This window comes from Microcaecilia unicolor, chromosome 13, assembly GCF_901765095.1.
Source record: "Microcaecilia unicolor chromosome 13, aMicUni1.1, whole genome shotgun sequence".
NCBI lineage: Eukaryota > Metazoa > Chordata > Amphibia > Gymnophiona > Siphonopidae > Microcaecilia > Microcaecilia unicolor.
The window spans coordinates 14798586-14824247 of NC_044043.1; the positions used below are offsets into that span (position 1 = coordinate 14798586).

Genomic DNA, 25662 nt, shown 5'->3' on the forward strand with positions numbered 1-25662 from the left:
AGCACAGTATCCTGCTTTCAACAGGGGCCAGTCCAGGCCACAAGTACCTGGCAGAAACCCAATCAGTAGCAACATTCCATTCAACCAATCTCAGGGTAAGCAGTGGCTTCCCAATGTCCATCTCAATAACATACTATGAACACCAGGAGCTTGTCCAAACCTTTTTTAAGCCCAGATATGCTGACCGCTGTTACAACATCCTCCAGCATCGAGTTTCAAAGCTTAACTATTCTTTGAATGAAAAAATATTTCCTCCTATTTGTTTTAAAAGTATTTCCATATAATTTCATTGAGTGTCCCCTGTTCTTTGTGTAACCCGGTGGGTTATATTTATTTATTTATTTTTTTACCTGGGTTCCCAGAGATTGTTGGTGGTCAGTGCTGTGACTCCAGAAGCAGTTCTGGACTTCCTGCATGGAGCTGCGCTGTCTGCGGTTTGCCCCAATGCTCTGAGTGTTGGAGAAAAGTCTGTAAATGTATTTAGATGTGTATTTAAACATGTGAAAGGTGCACTGTATGTGTGGTTTGATGGCACCAATGATTGTGGGATGTTTTGATCTGATTGTAAAGAAATTTTATGGAAAGTTATTTTCCAAAATGGAGATTGGGAAAAAATGTTAATTAGTGTCCATGAGGCAAACACCCTGTGTTGCTGACACCTTATTGGCCAACAGAGGTCAGCTGGTGATTCAGAGACCCAGTGTCCCTTGGCAACAGCTTGCCAGGAAGTGGGGGAAGGGCTGAAGACACTGAAGAGCAAAGATGTTTTTGGGAGAGCTCTGAGTGCATGACAGGATTTCTAGGCAGAAAAGTGTGTGGAAGTAAGTTTTTCTGTGAGCTTTAAATTCCTGAATACAGGTGAAGAGAGTTGAAAGTGAAAAGTGTTGGATTTGAGCAGAGACAGAAAGTTCTAAAACTGATGTTTTTTTTGTGTACTGTTTAAGTATCTGAAAGGGAATTTCTCTGCCAGTGTTTAGGGCTGAAACACTGACTGGATGCAGGTGAAGTGTGCTGAAGGTGATTTGAACAAGAGAAAGAAAGAACTAAACTGTGTTTTTTTGTTTGTTTGTGTGCTGTTTAAAAGTTTTACAATTAAGACTGGTAGAGAGACCATGATTGTTGTGAAGAATAAGGGGCTGTCCTATCCTGGGTAGGCCACTAGGTGGTGCTGTTCCCATAGAAATGGGGGGAAGTGCTTATGCTTAGGATGGGTCACTAGAGGGAGCCAGTAGGGGAAGGTCCAGCTGGAGGTCGCTAGGACCTGGGAGAGTCCTGGGTGAAGGTTGTTATGGGCTGGGTCCTGCCTGGAATTAGGGGGAAGAGCCTAAAGGGGTGTAGAAGCTAGTCACCCATTTTATACCTGGCTGAGTTTTGAAAGAAAGAGAAGAGAAAGGAACTGGCAGCTGAGGAAAGAGGATTCCCTGAAGGTACTGGCTGGGCTCTAGAGAGACTGTTGTGTTAATCTGTTGTATATAGAACTGTGTAAGAAGACTAAGGAACTAGCAGCCAGGGGCTGGAGGACAGAAGGCTGATAGTACTGAGCCCAGGTGTCTATGGGTGTGAGGCTCAGTGGGAAGATCTGTGAAAGTGTTTGAAGCTTGTGATAATGTTTTAAGCTGGAAGAAGGAAAGTGTTTTAAGCTGGAAGAAGTGTGCCCCAGGGGGCTGGAATAAAGAGCTGATTGATGAATATGCTGTATTGGACTTGAGTAATTTGCTTCTAATCTGCATATTCCCTGGAGCTCACCCTGAGTGGAAAAGGGGCCCAGGATCTTGAGGTTGGAGTGTTCAGGATGCTGGGAAGAGACCGGCTGGAGTCCTGCTCGGGAGCCAGAGGCCAGTGAGTCCTGCTGGAGAGTGGGCAGAGAAGCCTCATCTTCACATTGTGTAAAACAAATTTGTGCAAGTATCCCAGTTAAGCCACTAGGAAAACTGGTCTCCAAGCTTAAGGTTGGGCTTGCAGTATGTGTGTTCACTTGCTGGTGCACTAGAGTGGAAGATTGCATGAATTTGGAGAGACAAAGATGCTGAGAGCTGTGTGACTGCAAGATCCAATTAAGAGTGCCCTTCCTCAGGGTTGCCGGGTTGAAAAAATTTTCCACACACAAAGTTAAACCCCGCCCCTGATGTCATCAACCCCGCCCCTGACGTAGACGCGGATGTCACTAACCCCGCCCCGCGTCACTAACCCCGCCCCTGACATCATTAACCCAGCCTATGCGGGGCTTCTATTGGACCTAGAAACCCCAGAAAACCGCCCAATCACCGCAACACGGCTTTTTAAAAGCCACCCAATTTCCCGCAGCCTGCAGCCGGCAAAAATTGCCCGCAACAGGCCGCAGAAAGCCACCCAATTGGGCGGGAAAACCGCAGACCTGGCAACCTTGCCCTTCCTTAGTTAGGGAACTCAGTACAAGAACAGAGAAACTATTTAAGGCTATACAATTATTATTTATTTTTGTTAGTTAGCAAGCCACAGTTATCCCTGAATCCCAGCTAGTGCTGTTCCTGCTGTTAGTCAGGAAGGAAGGTTTTTTTGTTGATTTCATTTAAAGGATGAGGCCATAGGTTCCTGTACTGAAGAGAAGATCCTGAGCTCCAACATACAAGGGGGAAGAACAAAGAAGCTCCAAGAAGGGCCAAAGATAGGTCTTCACTCCTATGCAAAAGGACACTGCAAAAGAACACTGAAAGGTCACAGTTTAATCTGATTTACCTGTTGTAGAGACTGAATCTGGGTGTTCACACCTGAAAGACAAAGTAATTCAAAATAATTGTTTCTTGAGACACACAATATAAAGGGAATTTATAGATTGAGAGAGAACAAATAAGATACTTTGGTTAATACTTGTCTGTTGGTTTCACTGTTGTTCTACAGCTGCACCTGTAGAAAAAAATTATGCTATTAGTTTATGTATAAATGTATTTTTTATGTTACAAAAGAACTTAATGTGTTAAGAACATAATTTTTTCCATACCCCAAACTGGGTTTACATAAACAACTAGTAACTTGTACTTACCATCTGTCTGGTTACTGGGTCTTAAAATCCTTTTAGTTTTCTTTCCCTTCCATGGTCTAGGACTTTGGAGGCGAGGTTAGTTTAATTGTCTCCGAGCTCAGAGGTGAACTGTAGGCATGAGGTATTCGGCCACAGGTAATAGTAGAGCTTGCAGGGCCTTCTGGGACGAGGAAGCTACATTTGTACTTTTTGAAAGAGTGAAAAATCAATTCCCCCACACTGGCACAACAAGAAAGAGAAGGAGGCTGGCCTAGCAATTGAAGGAATTCTTTGTCATTTTAATCCCAGTTCATGATTCCAAAAACAGAGTGTTTTTGTACAGTTCTTTAGAGGCAGTAGGGCACGTAACAGTTTGTGCAGCATGGATATGGACTAATCCTGTGGGGTCTCAGCCTGAAAAAATGCAGCACGTTTTCTGAAGACCCCTCTGGAAAAATTCTCTACCTGTAATGAAACCACATAATGTTCTAGCTGCTTCTTTGCAAAGATCATAAGTCAGTCCCCCTCCATCCCTCCCGGGAAGACTGTAACTGGCAGTAAGAATCCATCATCCTTGAGAACTTAATATAAACATTGAAAATTCATCTGTGCCCATCTCCGAGAGACCATATTGTCCATACCCAGCTGAAAAGCCTCATTACCCACACTCCAAGCTTCCTAAAAGGGGACATACAAGAACACTTTGTCATGTGTGCGATGGGAGTACGGGGAGACAGTCATGATAGATCAAATGATACGGTGTAGCCACAGCCTGTTCCACATCTAATGGAGTACAGTGAAACCTCGGTTTTCGTTGACTTCGGTTATCGTCGGTTTCGGTTTTCGTTGATTTTTTTTCAGTGAAAAATTTGTCTCGGATTTCGTTGGTTGCCTCGGTTTTCGCTGCTAATTTTGCGAAAACAAAGGGCAACCCACGCATTCTCCTGCTCATTGGATTACATTGATTCATATGGAAATAATTGCCTCGGTTTTCATCTGTTTCGGTTTTCATTGATCGTTTTCGGACGGATTATCAACGAAAACCGAGGTAGCACTGTATATGTGAATGTACTGAACACCCAGTCTCACAAGTGCTGTAGCAGACAGGCCTGTGTGTACCATTTCAGATAAGGAAGTCCCAATCTGCCACTCCTCCAAGGGCCATATAATTTATCTGCTTGCAGTTTAGATTTTTTATTTCCCGGACAAAATTTGATAAACAATCTATTAATTACCTTAAGATCCCCGTGCAATAGAAAGGCAAGGTTCTGAAGCACATAAAACCATTTTGGAAAAACAGTCATCTTAATTAGATTAATTCACCCACTGAGCAATAGGGGCAAAGCCCTCCAAGCAGCGCCTAGTAAACTGTACAAGCTCTGATATGTTTTCAAGGATCTACTGAGAGCTGAATGCTAAGATACCTAAAATGATCCTTGGCCCACTGAAGAGAAAAAAGTTTCCTCCCAGACCATGATCAAAGTGCCATCCATTCTTTCGATTTGTGTTTATTCAATTTAAATGCTGGAAAGTCATCAAATTCTCCCATGCATTCCAGAAGGGTTGGAAGGGAGCGCATCAGGTCTGTTAAATGCACTAGCAGATAAACAGCTATTTTAAATTCCTTAGGCCCCAGACAACCCCCCCCCCCCCCCCCCCCGAACCTCCAGATTAACCATAATCTCCCAAATAAGAGGACCAGTGGTCCATCTAGCCCAGTATCCTGCTTCCAACAGTGGCCAATCCAGGTCACAAGTACCTTGCAGAAACCCAATTAGGAGCAATATTCCATGCTACCAATCCCGGGGCAAGCATTGGCTTCCCCCATGTTCATCTCAATAACAGACTCTGGATGTTTCCTCCAGGATCTTCTCCAAACCTTTTTTTTAACCCAGATATGCTAACCACTGTTACCACATCCTCTGGCAGCGAGTTCCAGAGCTTAACTATTCTTTTGATATTTTCTCCTATTTGTTTTAAAAGTATTTCCATGTAATTTCATTGTGTCCCTCAATCTGTACTTTTTGAAAGCTTGAAAAATCGATTCACTTTTACCTGTTCTACTTTGCTGAGGATTTTATACACCTCAATCATATCCCCCTTTAGCCATCTGTTTTCCAAGCTGAAGAGCCCTTACCTCTTTAGCTTTTTCTCATATGGGAGGAGTTCCATCCCCTTTATCATTTTGGTCGCTCTTCTTTGAACCTTTTCTATTTCTGCTATATCTTTGTTGAGATATGGCAATCAGAACTGAACACAATACTCAAGGTGAGGACACACAATTGAGCGATACAGAGGCATTATAATATTCTTGATCTTATTTTGCAACCCTTTCCTAATAATTCCTAGCATCCTGTTTGCTTTTTTGACTGCCACTGCACACTAAGCAGAAGATAACACAAAAAGTAAGGTTGACAAGGAGCGTGTCTGCTTGGTCCCTCGCTGAATGGGGAAAGTCTCGCTGTGGACACCATTTGCTGCAATGAATACCATAGGAGATCGAAATAGTGTTTTAATTGCATCAAGGAATAACCCTGAAGTTCCATATTTCTCAAGAACATACATAAATTTCCAGGACATTCTGTCGAACACCTTCTCCACATCGAAGCTCACATACAGAGAAGGCGTCAAGTGACATTGGACCTCTTCTAGGGAGGGCAAAATGGCTCTAATATTCTTGGTGACATGCCGATCACAGAAAAACCCCACCTGTGAGTTGGAGGAGCAGCCTAGTGGTTAGTGCAGCGGACTTTGATCCTGGGGAACTGGGTTTGATTTCCACTGCAGCTCCTTGTGACTCTGGGCAAGTCATTTAACCCTCCATTGCCCCAAATAAGTACCTGTATATAGTAAGTACACTGTTTTGAATGTAGTTGCAAAAACCACAGAAGGTTAGTATATCAAGTCCGATTTCCCTTTCCCCTGTGGATCAGCCATCAGCTCAGGCAAGACTCTAGCTAGGTGATTAGCCAGATCTTTTGCGAGAAGTTGGGTCTCACAACAAAGGAGGGAAAAAAGCCTTTAGGATTCTGGAGCCATCAAATGTTTCCCCAGCTTAGATAATACTACGATTTGAGCCTGATTTAAAACACCAGCTACTACTACTACTTAACATTTCTAAAGGGCTACTAGGGTTACGCAGCGCTGTACAATTTAACATGGAAGGACAGTCCCTGCTCAAGGAGCTTACAGCTAGCATTTGTTGAGCTATCAGATCATTAAAATATGATGTTAGAGGGTCCACTAATTCTGTTCTCAACATTTTATAGAATTCATGTCTGTAGCTATCAGGTCCTGTGGCCTTCTCTAATTTACTCTGTTGGATCACAACTGAAACTTTATCCCTTGAGAGCATTCAGAATCTGCTTTTGTGGTTAGATCAGGGATGGTGGAGCATGATAGAACTATATTGGGGCATTTTGAGATGTCTATGTGCTTTGAAAATGAACACCATAGTCACCAATGTGTCTGTTAACCAGTGTGGCCTTCACACTTAGCTGCCCTCTTATTATCCTCTTGGTGTCCACTGTAAGAACAGCATTGGACTTTATTAGCTCCAAGGGGTGGAGAGTGTATACTTCATCACGAATCTCGGCAGCGAGTGAAAGCTTGGTCTCCCGTGTGACATCATGAAGCACTCACTGCTAGGCTACAAGTCTCACAATTTAAATTCTAATTTGTTTCTTCTCCTGTTCACCTATGTTTTTGTCTGTTTCCAGCATTCCACCTTATCACGAAAGTTCGTGGAAGTAATGTCCGAGTACAATGCCACACAGTCAGACTACAGAGAGCGTTGCAAAGGAAGAATCCAAAGGCAACTGGAAATCAGTGAGTGGAATACTTACCTAGATCAGTTGGGAATCTTTGCAGAGCTAAGTAGAGGGAGAGGCTCTCTGTGAAGTCTGAGGAGAGAAAACCACAGCTGTGCTCTGGTTGAAGTAGGGGACAAAGGTTGACTTAAAAGAGATGACAACTCTAGATAAAGAGTTGCAAACTAAAGAAAGGAAAGAGACCTGTCTTAAGTTGAACTAGTGAGAAATATGTGACAGTTTTTCTAATGTGTAATGGGAAGGGGGTGATTGGATGCTAAGTGCCAAAAGTTTATGTAAGATGATGGAGCAAGGGATTTCTTCCAGAGCAACCGACTCCTAGAATAGAGGTCTGTCACATAAAAGGTATTTCCCAGAGAGTCCAAAGGTGGAGAATTCAGAGAAAGCTGTAATCTTAGTCTTTCCGGAGGGTTATGCTGTGGGAGATACATGGTAAATGTGGCTAGTTGGCAATAATTTGTTTGTTAGGATTTATTTACCGCCTTTTTGAAGACATGCATCCAAGGCAGTGTACAGTAAGTATAACCCAGACATAGACAATAAACAATTAGAACAGTATGCTTTATAGCATAATATGCCACTTACAGTGTCAACACAGTACACATTAAAACGTCTTAGTAGACAACAAAGGTAAGGGTTAGGGTGCAGGGCTCATGCATTTGATATACTGCCTTAGGTTAATAGGAGTTAGTGATCACTGCACAAAGCATAAAACCTTGTTCAAAACGGTATTTTCATGAAAAAAAAGACAGCCGTTTTTCTTTTTTCAAAAATGGGTATTTTTCCTATTCGGACTTGGTACATTTAGCACTAAATGTCAAACGTCTGACTCGAAAATGCCCCTCTTTGTCTTGTTAATCCATGCTTATGTATATGCGCTGTAATTTTGGTCTTTACCACCCTTCAAAGAAATGTAGTAGATTGGTGAGGCAAGATTTCCCAACTAAATCCATGTTGACTTTCGGGCTCATTTTCGAAAGAGAGGGAATGAATCCTCAGAAGCTTAGCTGAGATTGGGTGGCAGAGCCGGTGGTGGGAGGGGGGGGCTGGTTGGGAGGCGGGGATAGTGCTGGGCAGACTTATACGGTCTGTGCCAGAGCCGGTGGTTGGGAGGCAGGGATAGTGCTGGGCAGACTTATACAGTCTGTGCCCTGAAAATGACAGATACAAATCAAGGTAAGGTATACACAAAAAGTAGCACATATGAGTTTATCTTGTTGGGCAGACTGGATGGACAGTGCAGGTCTTTTTCTGCCATCATCTGCTATGTTACTATGAGTAGGACGCCCATCTTTCGACACAAATCGGAAGATGGGCGTCCTTCTCACAGGGTCGTCCAAATCGGTATAATCGAAAACCAATTTTGGACGTCCCCAACTGCTTTCCGTCGCAGGGACGGCCAAAGTTCAAGGGGGCGTATCGGGGGCATAGCGAAGGCGGGACTTGGGCGTGCCTAACACATGGATGTCCTTGACCCATAACGGGAAAAAAAGGGCGTCCCTGACAAGCACTTGAACGGCTTTACCTGGTCGTGTTTTTCTTACGACCAAGGCACAAAAAGTTGCCCGAAATGACCAGATGACCACCGGAGAGAATCGGGGATGACCTCCCCTTACTCCCCCAGGGGTCACTAAACCCCTCCCACCCTCAAAAAATATCTTTCAAAATATGTCGTGCCAGCATCTATGCCAGCCTCAGATGTCATACTCAGGTCCATGACTGCAGTATGCAGGTCCCTGGAGCAGTTTTAGTGGGTACTGCAGTGCACTTCAGGCAGGCGGACCCAGGCCCATACCCCCCTACCTGTTACGTTTGTGGAGGAAACAGTGAGCCCTCCAAAACCCACCACAAACCCATTGTACCCATATCTAGGTGCCCCTCTTCACCCATAATAGCTATGGTAGTGGTGCACAGTTGGGGGTAGTGGGTTTTGGGGGGGTTGGGGGGCTCAGCACACAAGGTAAGGGAGCTATGTTTGTGGGAGCAATTTATGAAGTTCACTGCAGTGCCCCCTAGGGTGGCCGGTTGGTGTCCTAGCATGTCAGGGAGACCAGTGCACTAGAAATGCTGGCTCCTCCCACGACCAAAGGGCTTGCATTTGGTCATTTTTGAGATGGGCGTCCTTGGTTTCCATTATCGCCGAAAATCAGAAATGACCAAGTCTAGGGACGACCATCTCTAAGGATGACCAAAATCTCAAGATTTGGGCGTCCCCGACCGTATTATTGAAACGAAAGATGGACATCCTTGTTTCGATAATATGGGTTTCCCTGCTCCTCCATCTGGACGTTTTGCGAGGACGTCCTCAACAAAACTTGTGCGTCCCTTTCGATTATGCCCCTCCATGTCTCATTAACCCATGCTTATGTATATGCTCTGTAATTTTTTTCTTTGTAACAGTTTCTACCATGTTGTATGACACCAATGTCAAGCTTACTGGTCTATAATTTCCCAGATCACCTGTATGACACCAACATCAGGCCTACTGGTCTATAAATTCCCAGATTACCTCTGGAATCCTTTTTAAAAATTTTCCAGTACTATGCTTCATTTTAAAGATTAAAAACATATTACTAACATTAGTTCTTCAAGTTCATTTTTCAATTCTATCAGTACTCTGAGATGTATATCATCTAGTCCAGGCAATTTGCTACTCTTTAGTTTGTTAAATTGCCCCATTACATCTTCTAGATTTAACATAGTAACATAGTAGATGACGGCAGAAAAAGACCTGCACGGTCCATCCAGTCTGCCCAACAAGACAAACTCATATGTGCTACTTTTTGTGTATATCTTACCTTGATTTGTAACTGTAATTTTCAGGGCACAGACCGTACAAGTCTGCCCAGCACTATCCCCGCCTCCCAACCACCAGCCCCACCTCCCACCACCAGCTCTGCCACCCAATCTCGGCTAAGCTGCTGAGGATCCATTTCTTCTGAACAGGATTCCTTTATGTTTATCCCACGCATGTTTGAATTCCATTACCGTTTTCCTCTCCACCACCTCCCGCAGGAGGGCATTCCAAGCATCCACCACTCTCTCTCTGTGAAAAAATACTTCCTGACATTTTTTTTGATTCTGCCCCCCTTCAATCTCATTTCATGCCCTATAGTTCTGCCTCCTTCCCATCTCCGGAAAAGGTTCGTTTGCGGATTAATACCTTTCAAATATTTGAACGTCTGTATCATATCATCCCTGTTTCTCCTTTCCTCCAGGGTATACATGTTCAGGTCAGCAAGTCTCTCCTCATACGTCTTGTAACGCAAATCCCATACCATCCTCGTAGCTTTTCTTTGCACCGCTTCAATTCTTTTTACATCCTTAGCAAGATACGGCCTTGTTTCAGTTTCTCTGACTTATCAGTATTGAATACCATTTCTGGCACTGGTATGTCTCCCACATCTTCCTCATTGAAGACTGCATCAAAGAATTCATTTCTTCTCTCCGCTCTGCCCATGTCTCCTCTGAATGCCCCTTTTACCCCTCAGCTTTGTGGGCTGATTAAGGTTAGGCCATTGGCTGCAAGTCAGTTATCTGCCAACTGATTCTTTTACCACTTTCTTACTTCTAATATACGTAAATTCTTTATTATGTGTTTTTGCCCCCAACACAATCTTCTTTTCTAAGTCTTTCTTTGCCTTCTTTATCAGTACTTTGCATTTGACTTGCCATTCCTTATGCTGTTTCCTATTATTTTCACTCAGATCCTTCTTCCATTTTCCGAAGGATTTTCTTTTAGCTCTAATAGCTTCCTTCATGTCCCTTTTTTACCATGCTGTAACGTAATACATGGAATATATCTAGTCTGAGCTTCCAGGATGGCATTTTTGAATATCATCCACACCTGATTTAATTTTTTGATCTTTGTAGCTGCTTCTCTAAGTTTTTTTTTATGAGCATTCTCCTCATTTTATCATTGGCTCCTTTTTGAAAGTTAAATGCTAAAGTATTGGATTTCCTATGTGTACTTACTCCAGAGATTATATCAAATCAGATCATGTGATGATCACTGTTATCAAGTGGCCCCAGCACCATTACCTCCTGCACCAGATCATGCACTCCACTAAGCACTAGGTCTAGAATTATTCCCCCTCTTGTTGGTTCCTGAACCAGCTTCTTCATAAAGCAGTCCTTGATGTCATCAAGACATTTTACTTCCCTCCGTAGTGATCAGGAAGTCTTAAACTAATCTCAGGGTTGGAGGTTAAGAGGGCTATCAAACAACTAAATCCCCTGTTATGGTCCCATGAAGATGCTGCTTGAGGTTCTGGCATCCATATTGTGAAATGAGTCACAATGGGCAGAATGAATGGGCATTATTCCTGCCCTTATGACCACAGTAGACTACCATGAATCTACAAGGTAGGCTTAGGGGAGCCTATGGGAGTTGGAGGGGTGGGGGAGGAAGGACTTGGTCAGGCCTTCATGATGTCAAGGGTGGGAGGGAAAGTGTTTGGTATTACTGGAGAGAAGCAGGGGGAATCAAGATCACATCAAGGTTGTTTGACTCACCACAAGCCAATCCAGGTTGAAGACAGTTTTTATCAGTTTGGTGAGGCCCGAGATTGATACCAGCTGGTATTCATCCACCCCTCAGGCAGCCGTTTGGTGAAACGTGACTATCCAGCTTATAATCGAAAGTGATCGCTGGCCATCTTTCGACACAAATCGGGAGATGGCCGGCGATTTCTTAAAAGCGGCAAAATCGGTATAATCGAAAGCGGCATTTTTGACAGCATCACCGCTTTCCCGTCGCTTCGCCGGTGAAAGTTCAAGGGGGCATGTCGGTAGATTAGCGAAGGCGGGCATGGGCGTGGCTACCAGATGGCCGGCTTTCGCCGATAATGGAAAAAAAAAAGCGGCGTTAAGCAGTATTTTGCCGGGTTTACTTGGTCCTTTTATTTTCACAACCAAGCCTCAAAAAGGTGCTTCAACTGACCAGATGACCACTGGAGGGAATGAGGTATGACCCCATACTCCCCCAGTGGTCACCAATCCCCTTCCAAACAAAAAAAAAAAAAACTAAAAACCTTTTTTGCCAGCCTGTATGCCAGCCTCAAATGCCGTACCCACCTCCATGACAGCAGAATGTGTTGTATCCTCCGACAGCCTTTCCCTGGTTGCGATGTGGCTCTCGGGTGAGTGTGACACCTTTTCTGTTAGGTGCCCTGCAGAGTCACATTAGCAGTGCATTGTGGTGGGTGTAGGGTACTGGGCTCTACTCCCATGGTGCTTTTCTCCCCTGCTAACTGGGTTAGAGTGTGCCCTGTTTTGTTTCCTGTTGTAGTCCATGCGGTAGTGGCCATTTTTGTAAGCCAGTTTTAGTTCCTTTTCCTGTGTTATCCATGTTAGAGAACGTAGTTCTTACCTTGAATGGTGCTGAAAGAGGGCATTGTACACCATTGTGCCAGCTCTGACCTACTGCTAATCTTAGTACCAGGGGAGTCTTTGCCAGTGGGGCACAACCTCTGATCTGCAGTTAACTGTGAGTAAACGTGGTTATTTCAAGAAAGGACTTTTTCAGAGAGATTAGTCTTCAGGTGTGAACTGGTGTGCCAAAGTTATACAGCAGCAATAAGTCCTTGAGGCCGTATGCAGGTCCCTGGAGCAATTTTAGTGGGTGCAATACATTTGTGGGTAGTGGGTTTGGAGGGCTCAGCTGCCAAAGAGAGGGAGCTATGCACGTGGGAGCTTTTCTGAAGTCCACCGCAGTGACCCCTAGGGTGGCTGGTTGGTGTCCTGGAATGTCAGGGGGGCCAGTGCACTAAAAATGCTGGCTCCTCCCACGGCCAAATGCCTTGAATTTGGCTGGGGTTTGAGATGGCCGACATAACTTTCCATTATCGCTGAAAAACAAACCCGGCCATCTCAAACCCGGCGAATTCCACGGCATTTGGCCGGCCATATTTTTTTTTCGATAATACGGTTCCGGCCAGCTGTAGCGCCGCTGCCAACATAGATCGCCAGCGATCTATTTGGCCGGCGACGTTCGATTATGCCCCTCCACGTGGGGCAACCTTGTTTAGATTTGAGAGTTAAAATGGCAAATAGACTGTGGTTTTCATATGGTCCACTCTCTTCTATTGGATTTTGTGGACTGTTTGACTTGTTTTCTCAGCCCAGCTGAATATAGGCCAGGACCTGCATAAGCTCCAGTGGTGTTGGTGCCAGAACATGACCTGGCATTGAATATTCGGGGCTAATTCTACCCACAACAGTCAGCATTTAAAAAACAGACCAGACCAGACTATCCAGCCTATAATTGAAAAAGAAAAATGCCTATATTGCGACCCAAATCGGGAGATAGACGTTTATCTCACAAAAACGAATAAAGCGGTATAATCGAAAGCCGAATTTGGACGTTTTCAACTGCACTCCGTCGCGGATGCGGACAAAGTTGATGGGGGCGTGTCAAAGGCGTGGTGAAGGCGGAACTGGGGCGTGGTTATCGGCCGATCAGAGATAGGCGCCTTTCGCTGATAATGGAAAAAAATATGCGTTTTTAGCGAGAATTTAGGGCACTTTTCCTGGACCCTGTTTTTCCACGAATAGGGCCCCAAAAAGTGCCCTAAATGACCAGATGACCACTGGAGGGAGTCGGGGATGACCTCCCCTGATTCCCCCAGTGGTCACAAACCCCCTCCCACCACAAACATATGCCGTTTCACAACTTTTTATGTTCACCCTCAAATGTCATACCCACCTCCCTGGCAGCAGTATGCAGGTCACTGGAGCAGTTATTAGGGGGTGCAGTGGACGTCAGGCAGGTGGACCCAGGCCCATCCCACCCCCCCACCTGTTACACTTGTGCTGGTAAATGGGAGCCCTCCAAACCGCCCCCCAAACCCACTGTACCCACATGTAGGTGCCCCCCTTCACCCCTTAGGGCTATAGTAATGGTGTAGACTTGTGGGCAGTGGGTTTTGAGGGGGATTTGGGGGGCTCAACACACAAGGGAAGGGTGCTATGCACCTGGGAGCTCTTTTACCTTTTTTTTTTGTTTTTGTAAAAGTGCCCCCTAGGGTGCCCGGTTGGTGTCCTGGCATGTGAGGGGGACCAGTGCACTACGACTCCTGGCCCCTCCCACGAACAAATGCCTTGGATTTATTCGTTTTTGAGCTGGGCGCTTTCATTTTCCATTATCGCTGAAAAACAAAAACGCCCAGCTCACAAATTGTCGAATAAAACATGGACGTCTATTTTTTCCCAAAATACGGTTCGGTCCGCCCCTTCACGGACCCGTTCTTGGAGATAAATGCCCATGGAGATAGACGTTTTCGTTCGATTATGCCCCTCTATGTGCATCAAATGGTAGAGTTAACAGCTTTGAAAAACGAAAGCTTGCAAGATTTTAATAATGTGTGGGGGAAATGTGAGACATAGAGATGTGCTATGTGAGAGTGGTGGCATAAGGGCCAAAGGGAAAAAGCTGCTGTGTATTATGTGTTGCGGGAGAGGGGAGAGAGGGGTATAGGACTGCTTGTACAGCAAAGATTCTGTATTCTGTTTTGACAGTTTGCTGCCAGTTTCTTGTACTTGTGTGTTGTACATATAAAAAAAATGATAAAAAATAGTTAATTGGGACAATTGTGAAATCACACCAAAGAATAGTAGGACAGCTTAGTCATATATTGAGATGTATGGGTTCAGATGGTCCCCACTTAATTTACAGTAAATATCTGGGCATCTTATTTAATAAAGACCATGTACAGATGATGTATATTAATATCAAAATATTTTAGAGGTTCTTGATGGGGCTTTTCATAGGTGGTTCTATATTACTTGGTGGGGGAGGCTTGCTGCAATAAAGATGATTTTCACTACTACTACTACTTAACATTTCTATAGCGCTGCCAGGGTTACGCAGCGCTGTACAAGATTAAACACGGGGAGGGACAGTCCCTGCTCAAGAGAGCTTACAATCTAATGGTAACAGACTACGTAGTCAGTGTAGGTAACAGGAATGGGGAAGGTGGTTAGGCGCTAAAAGCAAGGGAGAAGAGATGGGCCTTGAGTAAGGACTTGAAGATGGGCAGGGAGGGCGCATGGCGTATGGGCTCAGGAAGTCTGTTCCAGGCATAAGGTGCTGCGAGGCAGAAGGGGCGGAGTCTGGAGTTAGCGGTGGTGGAGAAGGGTACATATATTAATTATAGACTGAGCATGCTACCAAATTTTTGTGCAAAAGAATTTTATTGCAAGATTAACAGATAACTAAGCTCCTTTGGGTAGGTAGAGCAACTCATATAGCCTTAACAGCGCGCAAGGCCTCCAAAGTTAGATGGAAGAGTAGCATTTCTTGATTTGTTCTATTATCCAATGGCAGCTTTTTTGTGATATGGAGATATCTGGTTAAAGGAGGATATTAATAAATCTCTAAGTTCCATCTGTTTACTCTTTCAGCAAGAGTCCCTACCACCTATCCCTTTAAAATATTTACCAAATATGAGTCTCCCCTAGAGACTGAGTGGGGTTCATAGCAGTGCAGCCATGAGAGCACTAAGGGAATTTGATCAGATTAGTGAGATTAGATTACATTTGATGCTTCTATATCACAGTATCCCCAATGCATAGTCAAAAGAAAAATACAGGTAAGTTTCCTGGAAGTACAATTGTTTAAGATTTCTAGCCTAAATATAATCCATTTTAAAACAGTTTATAGAAATATGTTAGAGTTTTCTTAAATACATGCCAAGAGGGCAAACTGTGATGGCTGCACAATGGTATAAGCTTCACCTTAGAATTAGTAACAAGTCAATTATATGGCTAACATTTCCAGAACTCATGGCTAAATTAACATCCTTAATTATCAGGCATATAAATGGCAACAATTAAGACAGTGCCTTCAGAGGTATAGTATTAACTGGGAAGCAATATCGGGGGAATCAGACAGTCTCATGCAGTCTGTTTTTTTCTTGGCACACACCTATGGATCACCTGAATAAATGGAAGGCAGGTTTAGCTGAAGCTAATATATTTTGGAATTGTCTTAAAGAAAAGGGTGATCTCCATATGATTTATGAATATTGTATGGTAAAGATTTTCTGGAAGAAGTCTGGAGAGAAATCAAAAAGCTATTTCACATCTCACAAGATTTGTCTATTCAAATTGTAATATTTCATTTTCTGATACTGAGACATGTATTACAACCGCCACAAGGGAGGCTTTTTGATTTGCTAATTGTTTTGACCTTACAAATGATTTTGTCATTTTTAAAAAGCTAAGAAATTTAATGGTACATTTTTGTCTTACATACAAATGTGAATTAATGTTGTCTGAAAAGACCAATTATCAGTGTTATGTGCAGCATTTTGGAAGTTGATTGAGACATTTTTGGACTCTATGACAAATGTTGATGTATGGAGAACTTGATTTTATTATTATTTGCAGAGACAATGAATAGGAATTTTAAATACCGTATATGCATGAATATAAACCGAGATAACATCCCTCCCTCCTTTGTTTTAGAGGGAAAATGCTAATTCAAATATAAACCAAGGGTTTATATTACAGCATTCCTCCCCCTTCTCTACTTCTCTCCCTCCCCCATGGTGTCTCTCCTACACTGCTGCCACCCCTCCTTCCAAATTGGCAGAGCTCGCACTTACTCTTTTCTCACCCTGAATAGGCAAAGCTCACACTTATTTACAGTAAGATTTATTTACTGCCTTTTTAAAGAAATTCACTCAAGGCGGTGTACAGCAAGAATACGTCAAACATAAGCAATAGACAATTACAGCAGTAAAAATATTCAAATGACAATACTAAGAGCTCATTTTTGAAACAGAAAAATGTCCAAAAAGTGGCATTTGGACATTTTTTTCCCCAAAATGTCTAAATCACTATTTTCAAAACCCATTTTAAAACATTTTTCTATACATAAGTACATAAATATTGCCACACTGGGACAGACCAAAGGTCCATCAAGCCCTGCATTCTGTTTCCAACAGTGGCCAATCCAGGTGACAAATACCGGGCAAGATCCCGAAAAAGTTCAATACATTTTATGCTACGTTTCCCAGAAATATGCAGTGGATTTTCCCCAAGTCAATTTAATAATGGTCTTTGGACTTTTCCTTTAGGAAGCCGTCCAGACCTTTTTAAAACCCCACTAAGCTAACCGCCTTTACCACATTCTCTGGCAACGAATTCCAGAGTTTAATTACACTTTGCACTTGCTCACATTAAACATTATCTGCCATTTAGACGCCCAGTCTCGTAAAGTCCTCTTGTAATTTTTCACAATCCTCTTGCGATTTAACAACTTTGAATAACTTTGTGTCGTCAGCAAATTTACTTACCTCATTAATTACTCCCATCTCTAGATCATTTATAAATATGTTAAAAAGCAGCAGTCCCAGCACAGACCCCTGGGGAACCCCACTATCTACCCTTCTCCATTGAGAATACTGACCATTTAACCCTACTCTCTGTTTTCTATTCTTTAACCAGTTTTAAACCACAATAGGACACTACCTCCTATCCCATGACTCTCCAATTTCTTCTGGAGTCTTTCATGAGGTACTTTGTCAAACGCCTTTTGAAAATCCAGATACACAATATCAACCAGCTCGCCTTTATCCACATGTGTGTTCACCCCTTCAAAGAAATGTAATAGATTGGTGAGGCAAGATTTCCCTTCACTAAATCAATGTTGGCTTTGTCTCATTAATCCATGCTTTTGAATATGCTCTGTAATTTTGTTCTTTATAATTTCCTGGATTCCCTCTGGAACTGTTTTTAAATGTTGGCATTACATTGGCCACCCTCCAATCTTCTGGTACCACACTCGATTTGCATACTTCTGTCTTTGCCTCAGAGACAGGAGTAACCTTCTGGAGGGTGGACCCCTGCCCCCCAGGCAGAACCCCAGGCAAGAAAAACTCTGGCTACTAAATAAGTATTAGACATAAACGTTTGTTCAAATAGTCAAAGAAGCCAATCAGTAATTATTGAAATATCAACAAATAAAATCCCAATAATATGTAGCAAATAAAACAGAGTTTTCCCTGGGTCAATATGTCCACCTGCTAGTGGACACGCTGTGGCTCGCCATCCTCAGTTCTGTTTCCTCTTAAATACTTTTTCTTCCTTTCTTCATTATCTTAATTATAATTACCCTTTCTATTTAATGAATATGCATCTTTCCATAATATTCTGTTTCCTGTTATGGTGAATCATGTTCCAGCACATTCTATCATTTATTCCCTCATTTTATGTACAGCTAGGGCCTGCCATGCACATAAGCATAAGTTTTCATTAGATAAATGGTTGACCTATGTCCTTGTTATGCTAGTCACTATGCTAGCCCCCTCCACCCTCTTGCTGAGCCTACAATTTCACCCACACACCCACTTACTTCTCCATCTAATTGTTTATCTGGATACTACAGGTGTCCTTAGTCATAGGAGTTAAACTTTGGCTCTTAGTTGCTGCCAAGCAACTTATCACAGGTTAGCTTAGGTCAAATGTCAAACTACATCCTTAGAAGGGTAGTTTTCAGAAAAAGCGCATTTATAGCTCTCTTGCAACTCAAGTCTGCTCCCAGCTCAAGAAAAGCAAAATAGCTATATTAAAATAAAAACTAGAAATATGTATGATTTGCACCTTTTCATGGCCTCCGCGATATACAGATTTTAAAGATAAATTACATATTACTAACAATTTTCCGCCAGTTTATTTTTCAATTCTATCAGTACTCCGGGATGAGTACCATCTAGTCCAGGAGATTTGCTACTCTTCAGTTTGTCAAATTGCCCCATTATGTCCTCTAGGTTTATAGAGATTTCATTCAGTTTCTCCAACTCGTCAGCTTTGAATACCATTTCTGGCACCGGTATCTCTCCCAAATCTTCCTCGGTGAAGACCGAAGCAAAGAATTCATTTAATTTCTCCGCTATGGCTTTGTCTTCCCTGAGCGTCCCTTTTACCCCTCGGTCATCTAGCAGTCCAACCGATTCTTCTGCCGGCTTCTTCCTTTTAATATACCTACAAAAATTCTTACTATGTGTTTTTGCCTCTAACGCAGTCTTTTTTTCAAAGTCCCTCTTTGCTTTCCTTATCAGTGCTTTGCATTTGACTTGACATTCCTTATGCTGTTTTTTATTATTTTCAGTCGGTTCCTTCTTCCATTTTCTGAAGAATTTTCTTTTAGCTCTAATAGCTTCCTTCACCTCACTTTTTAATCATGCCGTCTGTCGTTTGTTTTTCCTCCCTCCTTTTTTAATACATGGAATATATAGGGCCTGGGCTTCTAGGATGGTGTTTTTGCATAGCATCCACACTTGATGTAAATTTTCACCCTCACAGCCGTTCCTCTAAGTTTTTTTTTCACCGTTCTTCTCATTTTATCATAGTCTCCTTTTTGAAAGTTAAATGTTAATGTATTGGATATCCTGTGTGTACTTACTCCAAAGCTAATATCAGATCTGATCATATTATGATCACTGTTATCAAGCGGCCCCAGCACCATTACATCCCTCACCAGATCATTCCGATCCACTAAGGACTAGGTCTAGAATTTTTCCTTCTCTCATCAGCTCCTGTACCAGATGCTCCATAAAGCAATCCTTGATTTCGTCAAGGAATTTTACCTCACTAGCATGCCCTGATGTTACATTTACCCAGTCAATATCAGGGTAATTGAAATCACCCATTATTATCGTATTTGCTCAGTTTGTTAGCCTCACTAATTTCCGATAACATTTCTACATCCATCTGTTCATCCTGGCCAGGCGTAAGGTAGTACACTCCTATCACTATCCTTTTCCCTTTAACACATGCAACTTGAATCCATAGGGATTCCAAGATGTGTTTTGTTTCCTGCAGAGTTTTCAATCTATTTGATTCTACTCCTCCACCAATTCGATCCACCCTATCAATACGTTATTATTTATACCCCAGTTTGACAGTGTTCCACTGGTTATCCTCCTTCCACCAGGTCTCAGAGATGCCTATTATGTCTAATTTTTCATTTTGTGCAATATATTTCAACTCTCCCATCTTATTTCTTAGGCTTCTGGCATTCGCATATAGACATTTCAAACTACATTTGTTGTTCTTATTTACATCATGCTCAGTACTTGACAGTATTGATTTAATTATTTATTTGTTGCATTTGTATCCTACACTTTCCCACCTATTTGCAGGCTCAATGTGGCTTACAATGTTCTGTCATGGCATTCGCCATTCCAGGGTAAGGATACAATTGGTATTACATAGAAACATGGATGTCATAATTGAATTAAGCAGACAGATATAGTGAGAAATCATTCAGAATATAAGGTAGAGTGGTGATATGTTACAGTTTTAGTTATTGATCATTGTTGTAAGCCTTGTTGAAGAGAGAGGTCTTCAGAGATTTATGAAAGTTAGTTCGTTCAAAGATTGTTTTTAAGTTGAGTGACAGTGCATTCCACAACTGCGTACTCATGTAGGAAAAGTTGGACGCATGTGTTAGTCTGTATTTTAGTCCTTTGCAGCTAGGGAAGTGAAGATTGAGGAATGTGCGAGCTGATCTTTTAGCATTCCTGGGTGGGAGATCGATAAGGTCTGACATATAGGAGGGGGCGTCTCCGTGAATGATTTTATGAACTAGGGTGCATACCTTGAACATGATTCTTTGAGAGGAAGCCAATGTAGTTTTTCTCTTAAGGGTTTTGCACTTTCGTATTTTGTTTTTCCAAATATGAGTCTGGCTGCAGTGTTTTGGACTGTTTGAAGTTTCTTGATGATTTGCTCTTTACAGCCAGGGTAGAGTGCAGTGCAGTAATCTAGATGACTCAGCACCATTGACTGTACCAGGCTGTTAAAAATGATCCTTTGCAATCTTTTGTCTGATATTTTTATTTAAGGATACCTGATCTACTATGGTCTCTTTTGCAACTTCACTATTGGGATATCCTATCTTCACTGTTTTGGTGATACCTTTGAAAGATATCTTATTCTGAACCATGCTCTTTTGAGTGACTGTCGGCCTTCCCCCAGTGTCTAGTTTAAAAGCTGCTCTATCTCCTTTTTAAATGCCTATGCCAGCAGCCTGGTCCCACCCTTCAGTTTGTCTGAAGTGTGTCCAAATCACAAGGGGGTGTGTTGGAGGTAGGATTTGGGCGTTCCTAACATTTTGATGTTTTTCTGCCATAATTGAGCCTGCAAATAGGTGGGAAAATGTGGGATACAAATGCAACAAATGGAACAAAGCAAAAATGTCCAGGGCTAAAACCAAGATGTTTTGGGTTAGACTTGTTTTTATAATGACTAAGTCACAAAAGGGGACTCCAGATGACCACTGGAGGGTTTAAGGCATGACTTCCTCTTATGCCCCCAGTGTTCACTGACCCCCTCCCACCCCCCAAAGATGTGAAAGGAACAGTTCATTCTAGACTCTGACAGCTTCAGATGTTGCTAACAGTCCTATTAGAGCAGCAAGCAGGTCCTTGGTGTAGCCTAGTGGTTGGTGCAGTGTACTGTAGAGAAGGGGATCCAGGCCCATAACCCACGCTAACTGGTATACTTGTGGGGAGTATGAGCCCTCCTAAACCCACCAAAAACCTACTGTACCTAACTGTACACCACTACAATAGCCCTTATGTCAGCAAGCATCACCAATTAGGACAGTAGTTTTTTGGTGGGTTTTGGAGGGCTCCCCATACAGTAGAAGGTGATGGTGACATGTGTACCTTGAACCGAACCTTTTATCTGAAGTCCATTGCAGATCCCCTTTGCACTGCTGGGGTGTCTGTGTGATGTTTACTAAGAATGCTGACTCTTTCTACATCCCAAAGGCTTGATTTTATGCATTTTTCACTTGGACTTTTTTTTTAATGGTCCAAAAAGGTAGATGTACTGAACACAACAACGTTTATAGCAAATGGCCATTTTCAAAAAGAATAGATAGACGTTTTTCAGGTTAAGAAAATGGCTATGTTCATATCTGGATTTTTGGATGTTTCCACAAAACGTTCAAAGTCTGATTTAGGAGGAAGAAGTGACTTCACAGCTAGGAGATGGCTGCCACCAGCTACCATTAGCTGTTTGATTCCATGCTATTAATGAGTCCCGCAGATGGGAAAGTACTGCTGATTGAGAGGAGTGCATGGTGGGACAAAAAGAGAAGCCTGATCTAAAAGTTTTTGCTTTCCATTCTGCAGCCACTACTGTCCAGCCCTTAAACAAGATTGTGATCCAGTCAGAAGCTGAACAAGGTTCAATGGCACTTGAGGCCCTATCTCAATCAAACTACGATAGTCAGCCGGCGGGCCGCAGAGAGCTGCAGGCCTGAGCTGAAAGCAGCCATGCTCTCACTTCAGAGTTACATCATGATGTCAGCAGTCTTCACACTGTAGTTCAAGACATGGGTCAAAAACTAAGCAACTTCAAAGAAAAAGTGATAGACTATGATAGTGAACTGGAGGCCTTAAATAGTAAATGTACGGAGTTAAATACAAAGCACGAGGAGCTCCTACTCAGAATTGAAGATAGCGAAAACAGGGCACACCACAACAACCTCCATGCCCGAGGGGTGCCGGAGGGGGGTACCAGACTCTACAGCTGCTTTCGACACTGTTGACCACACTCCTAGATATGCTATCCTCGATTGGATTCCAGGCCTGTTCTTTCCTGGTTCTCCTCCTACCTCTCACTTCGCACTTTCAGTGTTCACTCTAGTGGTTCCTCTTCAACTTCCATCCCGCTTACAGTTGGTGTGCCTCAGGGTTCTGTCCTTGGACCCCCTCCTCTTCTCCATCTATACCTCTTCCCTTGGTACCCTGATTTCATCCCTCGGCTTTCAATACCATCTTTACGCAGACGATTCTCAGATCTACATCTCCATCCCTGAAATCTCAACCTTAATCCAGGACAAACTTTCATCCTGCTTGTCTGACATTGCTGCTTGGATGTCTCTTTGCCATCTGAAGCTAAACATGACTAAAACTGAACTTCTCATTTTCCCCCCTAAACCCACCTCCCCTCTTCCCCCATTCTCTATCTCTGTTAATGTCTCTCACATCCTCCCTGTCTCCTCAGCTCGTAATCTTGGTGTCATCTTTGATTCCTCTCTATCCTTCTCTGCACATATTCAACAGATCGCCAAAACCTGTTGTTTCTTTATCTACAACATTAGCAAAATTCACCCCTTCCTTTCTGAATAAGCTGCCAAAACCCTTATCCACACCCTTGTCACCTCTCGCTTGGATTATTGCAATTTACTTCTCACTGGTCTTCCGCTCAGTCATCTCTCTCCTCTCCAGTCTGTCCAAAATTCTGCAGCACGGCTTATTTTCCGCCAAAATTGTTATACCCACACTAGCCCACTCCTCAAGTCACTTCACTGGCTCCCTGTCCGCTTCCGTATACAGTTCAAACTTCTCTTACAGACCTTTAAATGCATCCACTCTAAACAGCAGATAGTTTGGGGGGGGGGGGGTCACTATTCCTGCGGTAGGTGTAAATATTGTCAGTATACAATGCAAACCACTTCTGTTCCCATTCCTCAGTCAACACGTCATTTTCAGTTGTGTGACTTGACTAATCGTGAGTCATTTACTGTATCAAATGGCCTTGTGGATTATACTACATAGGGTAAATGACTAGAAAAGTTAAATTAAGAATAGGTGAACACATAAGTAATATTAAAACCAAGAAAAGGGAGGCTCCCCTTACAGCTCACTGGATTCAATACAATCATTAGATATCTGATTTACAATATGTAGTGCTATTACAGGTGGTAGGAACAGGGGGTGGTTTGCAACAGAGATTATTGTATAATGAACAGCGTTTCATTTACCAGTGGGGTACAACGCATCCCAGAGGCCTAAACAGAGAGGTGGAATGGATTTAACCTGGGAACTGTCAATCATTAGTATCATGTGACCGTGTGCTGGGGTTTAAATGTGGAGAAAGAAGGGACCTAAGCAGACTTCCTATGCAAGGAGGCATCCTATTCCGGACTTGGCGTCCATCTGAAGATTATGACTATTATGGAAAGGTAAAGTTCTTAGTTTTTAAATGATGTTTAAATATGGGTAGTTGATTTAGAGACATCCGATTTTGTTTGAAAGCTGTGTGTCGTTCCTACATACAGCGATTCCTTCTGAAGAAGCAGCATTGCAAAACTCTGCATGAGTAAAGGAACGCTTTAAAAGAAATAATGGTGGAACAACAAGGGTCAGAAAAGGAGAAGGGGCAACAGTAAAATCTAATCTGTGAGACCTTGACACTTTGAGGATTGTTTTTATTTTGGACACACACTGAGGAGGATATTGTTTTGAGACAAGAGTAAAGCCCACATGGACCTTGGGGGCGTCCGTCAGTGACTGTGGATTATATTTAGCCAAAATACTTCACATATCTGTATGTATAATCTTCAACAAGAGGCGAAGGTTAAGTAAAAGTCATGTTGATGATTGAATTGTATATTGTAATCTAACCTAACCTAAGCTTTGTTTATGATGGGATTGATAATGAAGGGTTTTTGTATGTGTCAGGTCTTTTCAGTTAAAGCAATGAATAAATAACTAGATTCACAGCTTCATTCAAAGTGGATGTTTATTTAAATTTATTTAAATTAAACTATGATATAATGTATAATTAAATTCAGAATCATATGGTATCAAGTGTGCGCAGTTGGTAAATTAAAGTTAAAATTTAATGCCAAGAAGTGTAGAGTGATGCACTTGGGGTGCAGAAACCCAAAAGAGAGATACCGAATAGGAGGGGAGAGATTAGTAAACTCGACCCAGGAGAGAGACCTTGGAGAATTGATGTCAGAGGATATGAAAGTGAAAACACAATGTGACAAGGCGACGGCTGTGGCCAGAAGGATGCTAGGCTGCATAGAGAGGGGTATAACCAGCAGAAGAAAGGAGTTGATGCCCATCTACAAGTCATTGGTGAGGCCCCCACTTGGAGTATTGTGTTCAGTTTTGGAGGCTATCCAGCTTATTTTCAAAGAGAAGGGCACCCATCTTTCGACACAAATCGGGAGATAAACGTCCTTCTCCCATGAGCGCCCAAATCGGTATAATCGAAAGCCAATTTTGGGCGCCCCCAACTGCAGTCCGTCACGGGGACGAACAAAGTTCCCGGGGGCGTGTCGGAAGGGTAGCGAAGGCAGGGCTGGGGCGTGCTGGGGCGTGCTTAAGAGATGGGTGCCCTCAGCCGATAATGGAAAAAAGAAGGGCGTCCCTAGTGAGAATTTGGTCCACTTTATTTGGTCCCTTTTTTTTCAGGTCCAAGTCCCAAAAAAGTGGCAGAACTGACCAGATGACCACTGAAGGGAATCGGGGATCACCTCCCATGACTCCCCCAGTGGTCACTAACCCCCTCCCACCCTCAAAAAAACTTTAAAAACTTTTTTTGCCAGCCTCTATGCCAGCCTCAAATGTCATACTCAGGTCCATGTCAGCAGTATACAGGTCCCTGGAGCAGTTTTAGTGGGTGCAGTGGACTTCAGGCAGGCGGACCCAGGCCCATCCCCCCCCTACCTGTTACACTTGTGGTGGAAAATGTTGAGCCTTCCAAAACCCACTGTACCCACATGTTGGTGCCCCCCTTCACCTGTAAGGGCTATGGTAGTGGTGTACAGTTGTGGGGGAGTGGGTTTGGGGGGGCTCAGCACCGAAGATAAGGGAGCTATGGACGGGAGCATTTTGTGAAGTCCACTGCAGTGCCCCCTAGGGTTTCCGTTTGGTGTCCTGGCTTTTGAGGGGGACCAGTGCACTACGAATCCTGGCCCCTCCCACGACCAAATGCCTTGGAGTTGTTCATTTTTGAGATGGGCGCCCGCGCTTTCCATTATGGCCAAAAACCGAGGGTGCCCATCTCTACAGCCAG

General features: G+C 43.1%; 1 protein-coding gene across 2 annotated transcripts in view; it reads left to right on the plus strand.

Moving 5' to 3' along the window:
* Positions 1 to 25662, plus strand: part of STX1A (syntaxin 1A) — a 557770-nt gene that overhangs the window by 378483 nt on the left and 153625 nt on the right. For both annotated transcript variants that reach the window (XM_030185767.1, XM_030185768.1), the window contains exon 6: positions 6718 to 6826. In XM_030185767.1, the coding sequence (XP_030041627.1) occupies positions 6718 to 6826 (109 nt within the window). The remainder of the gene's footprint in view (positions 1 to 6717; positions 6827 to 25662) is intronic.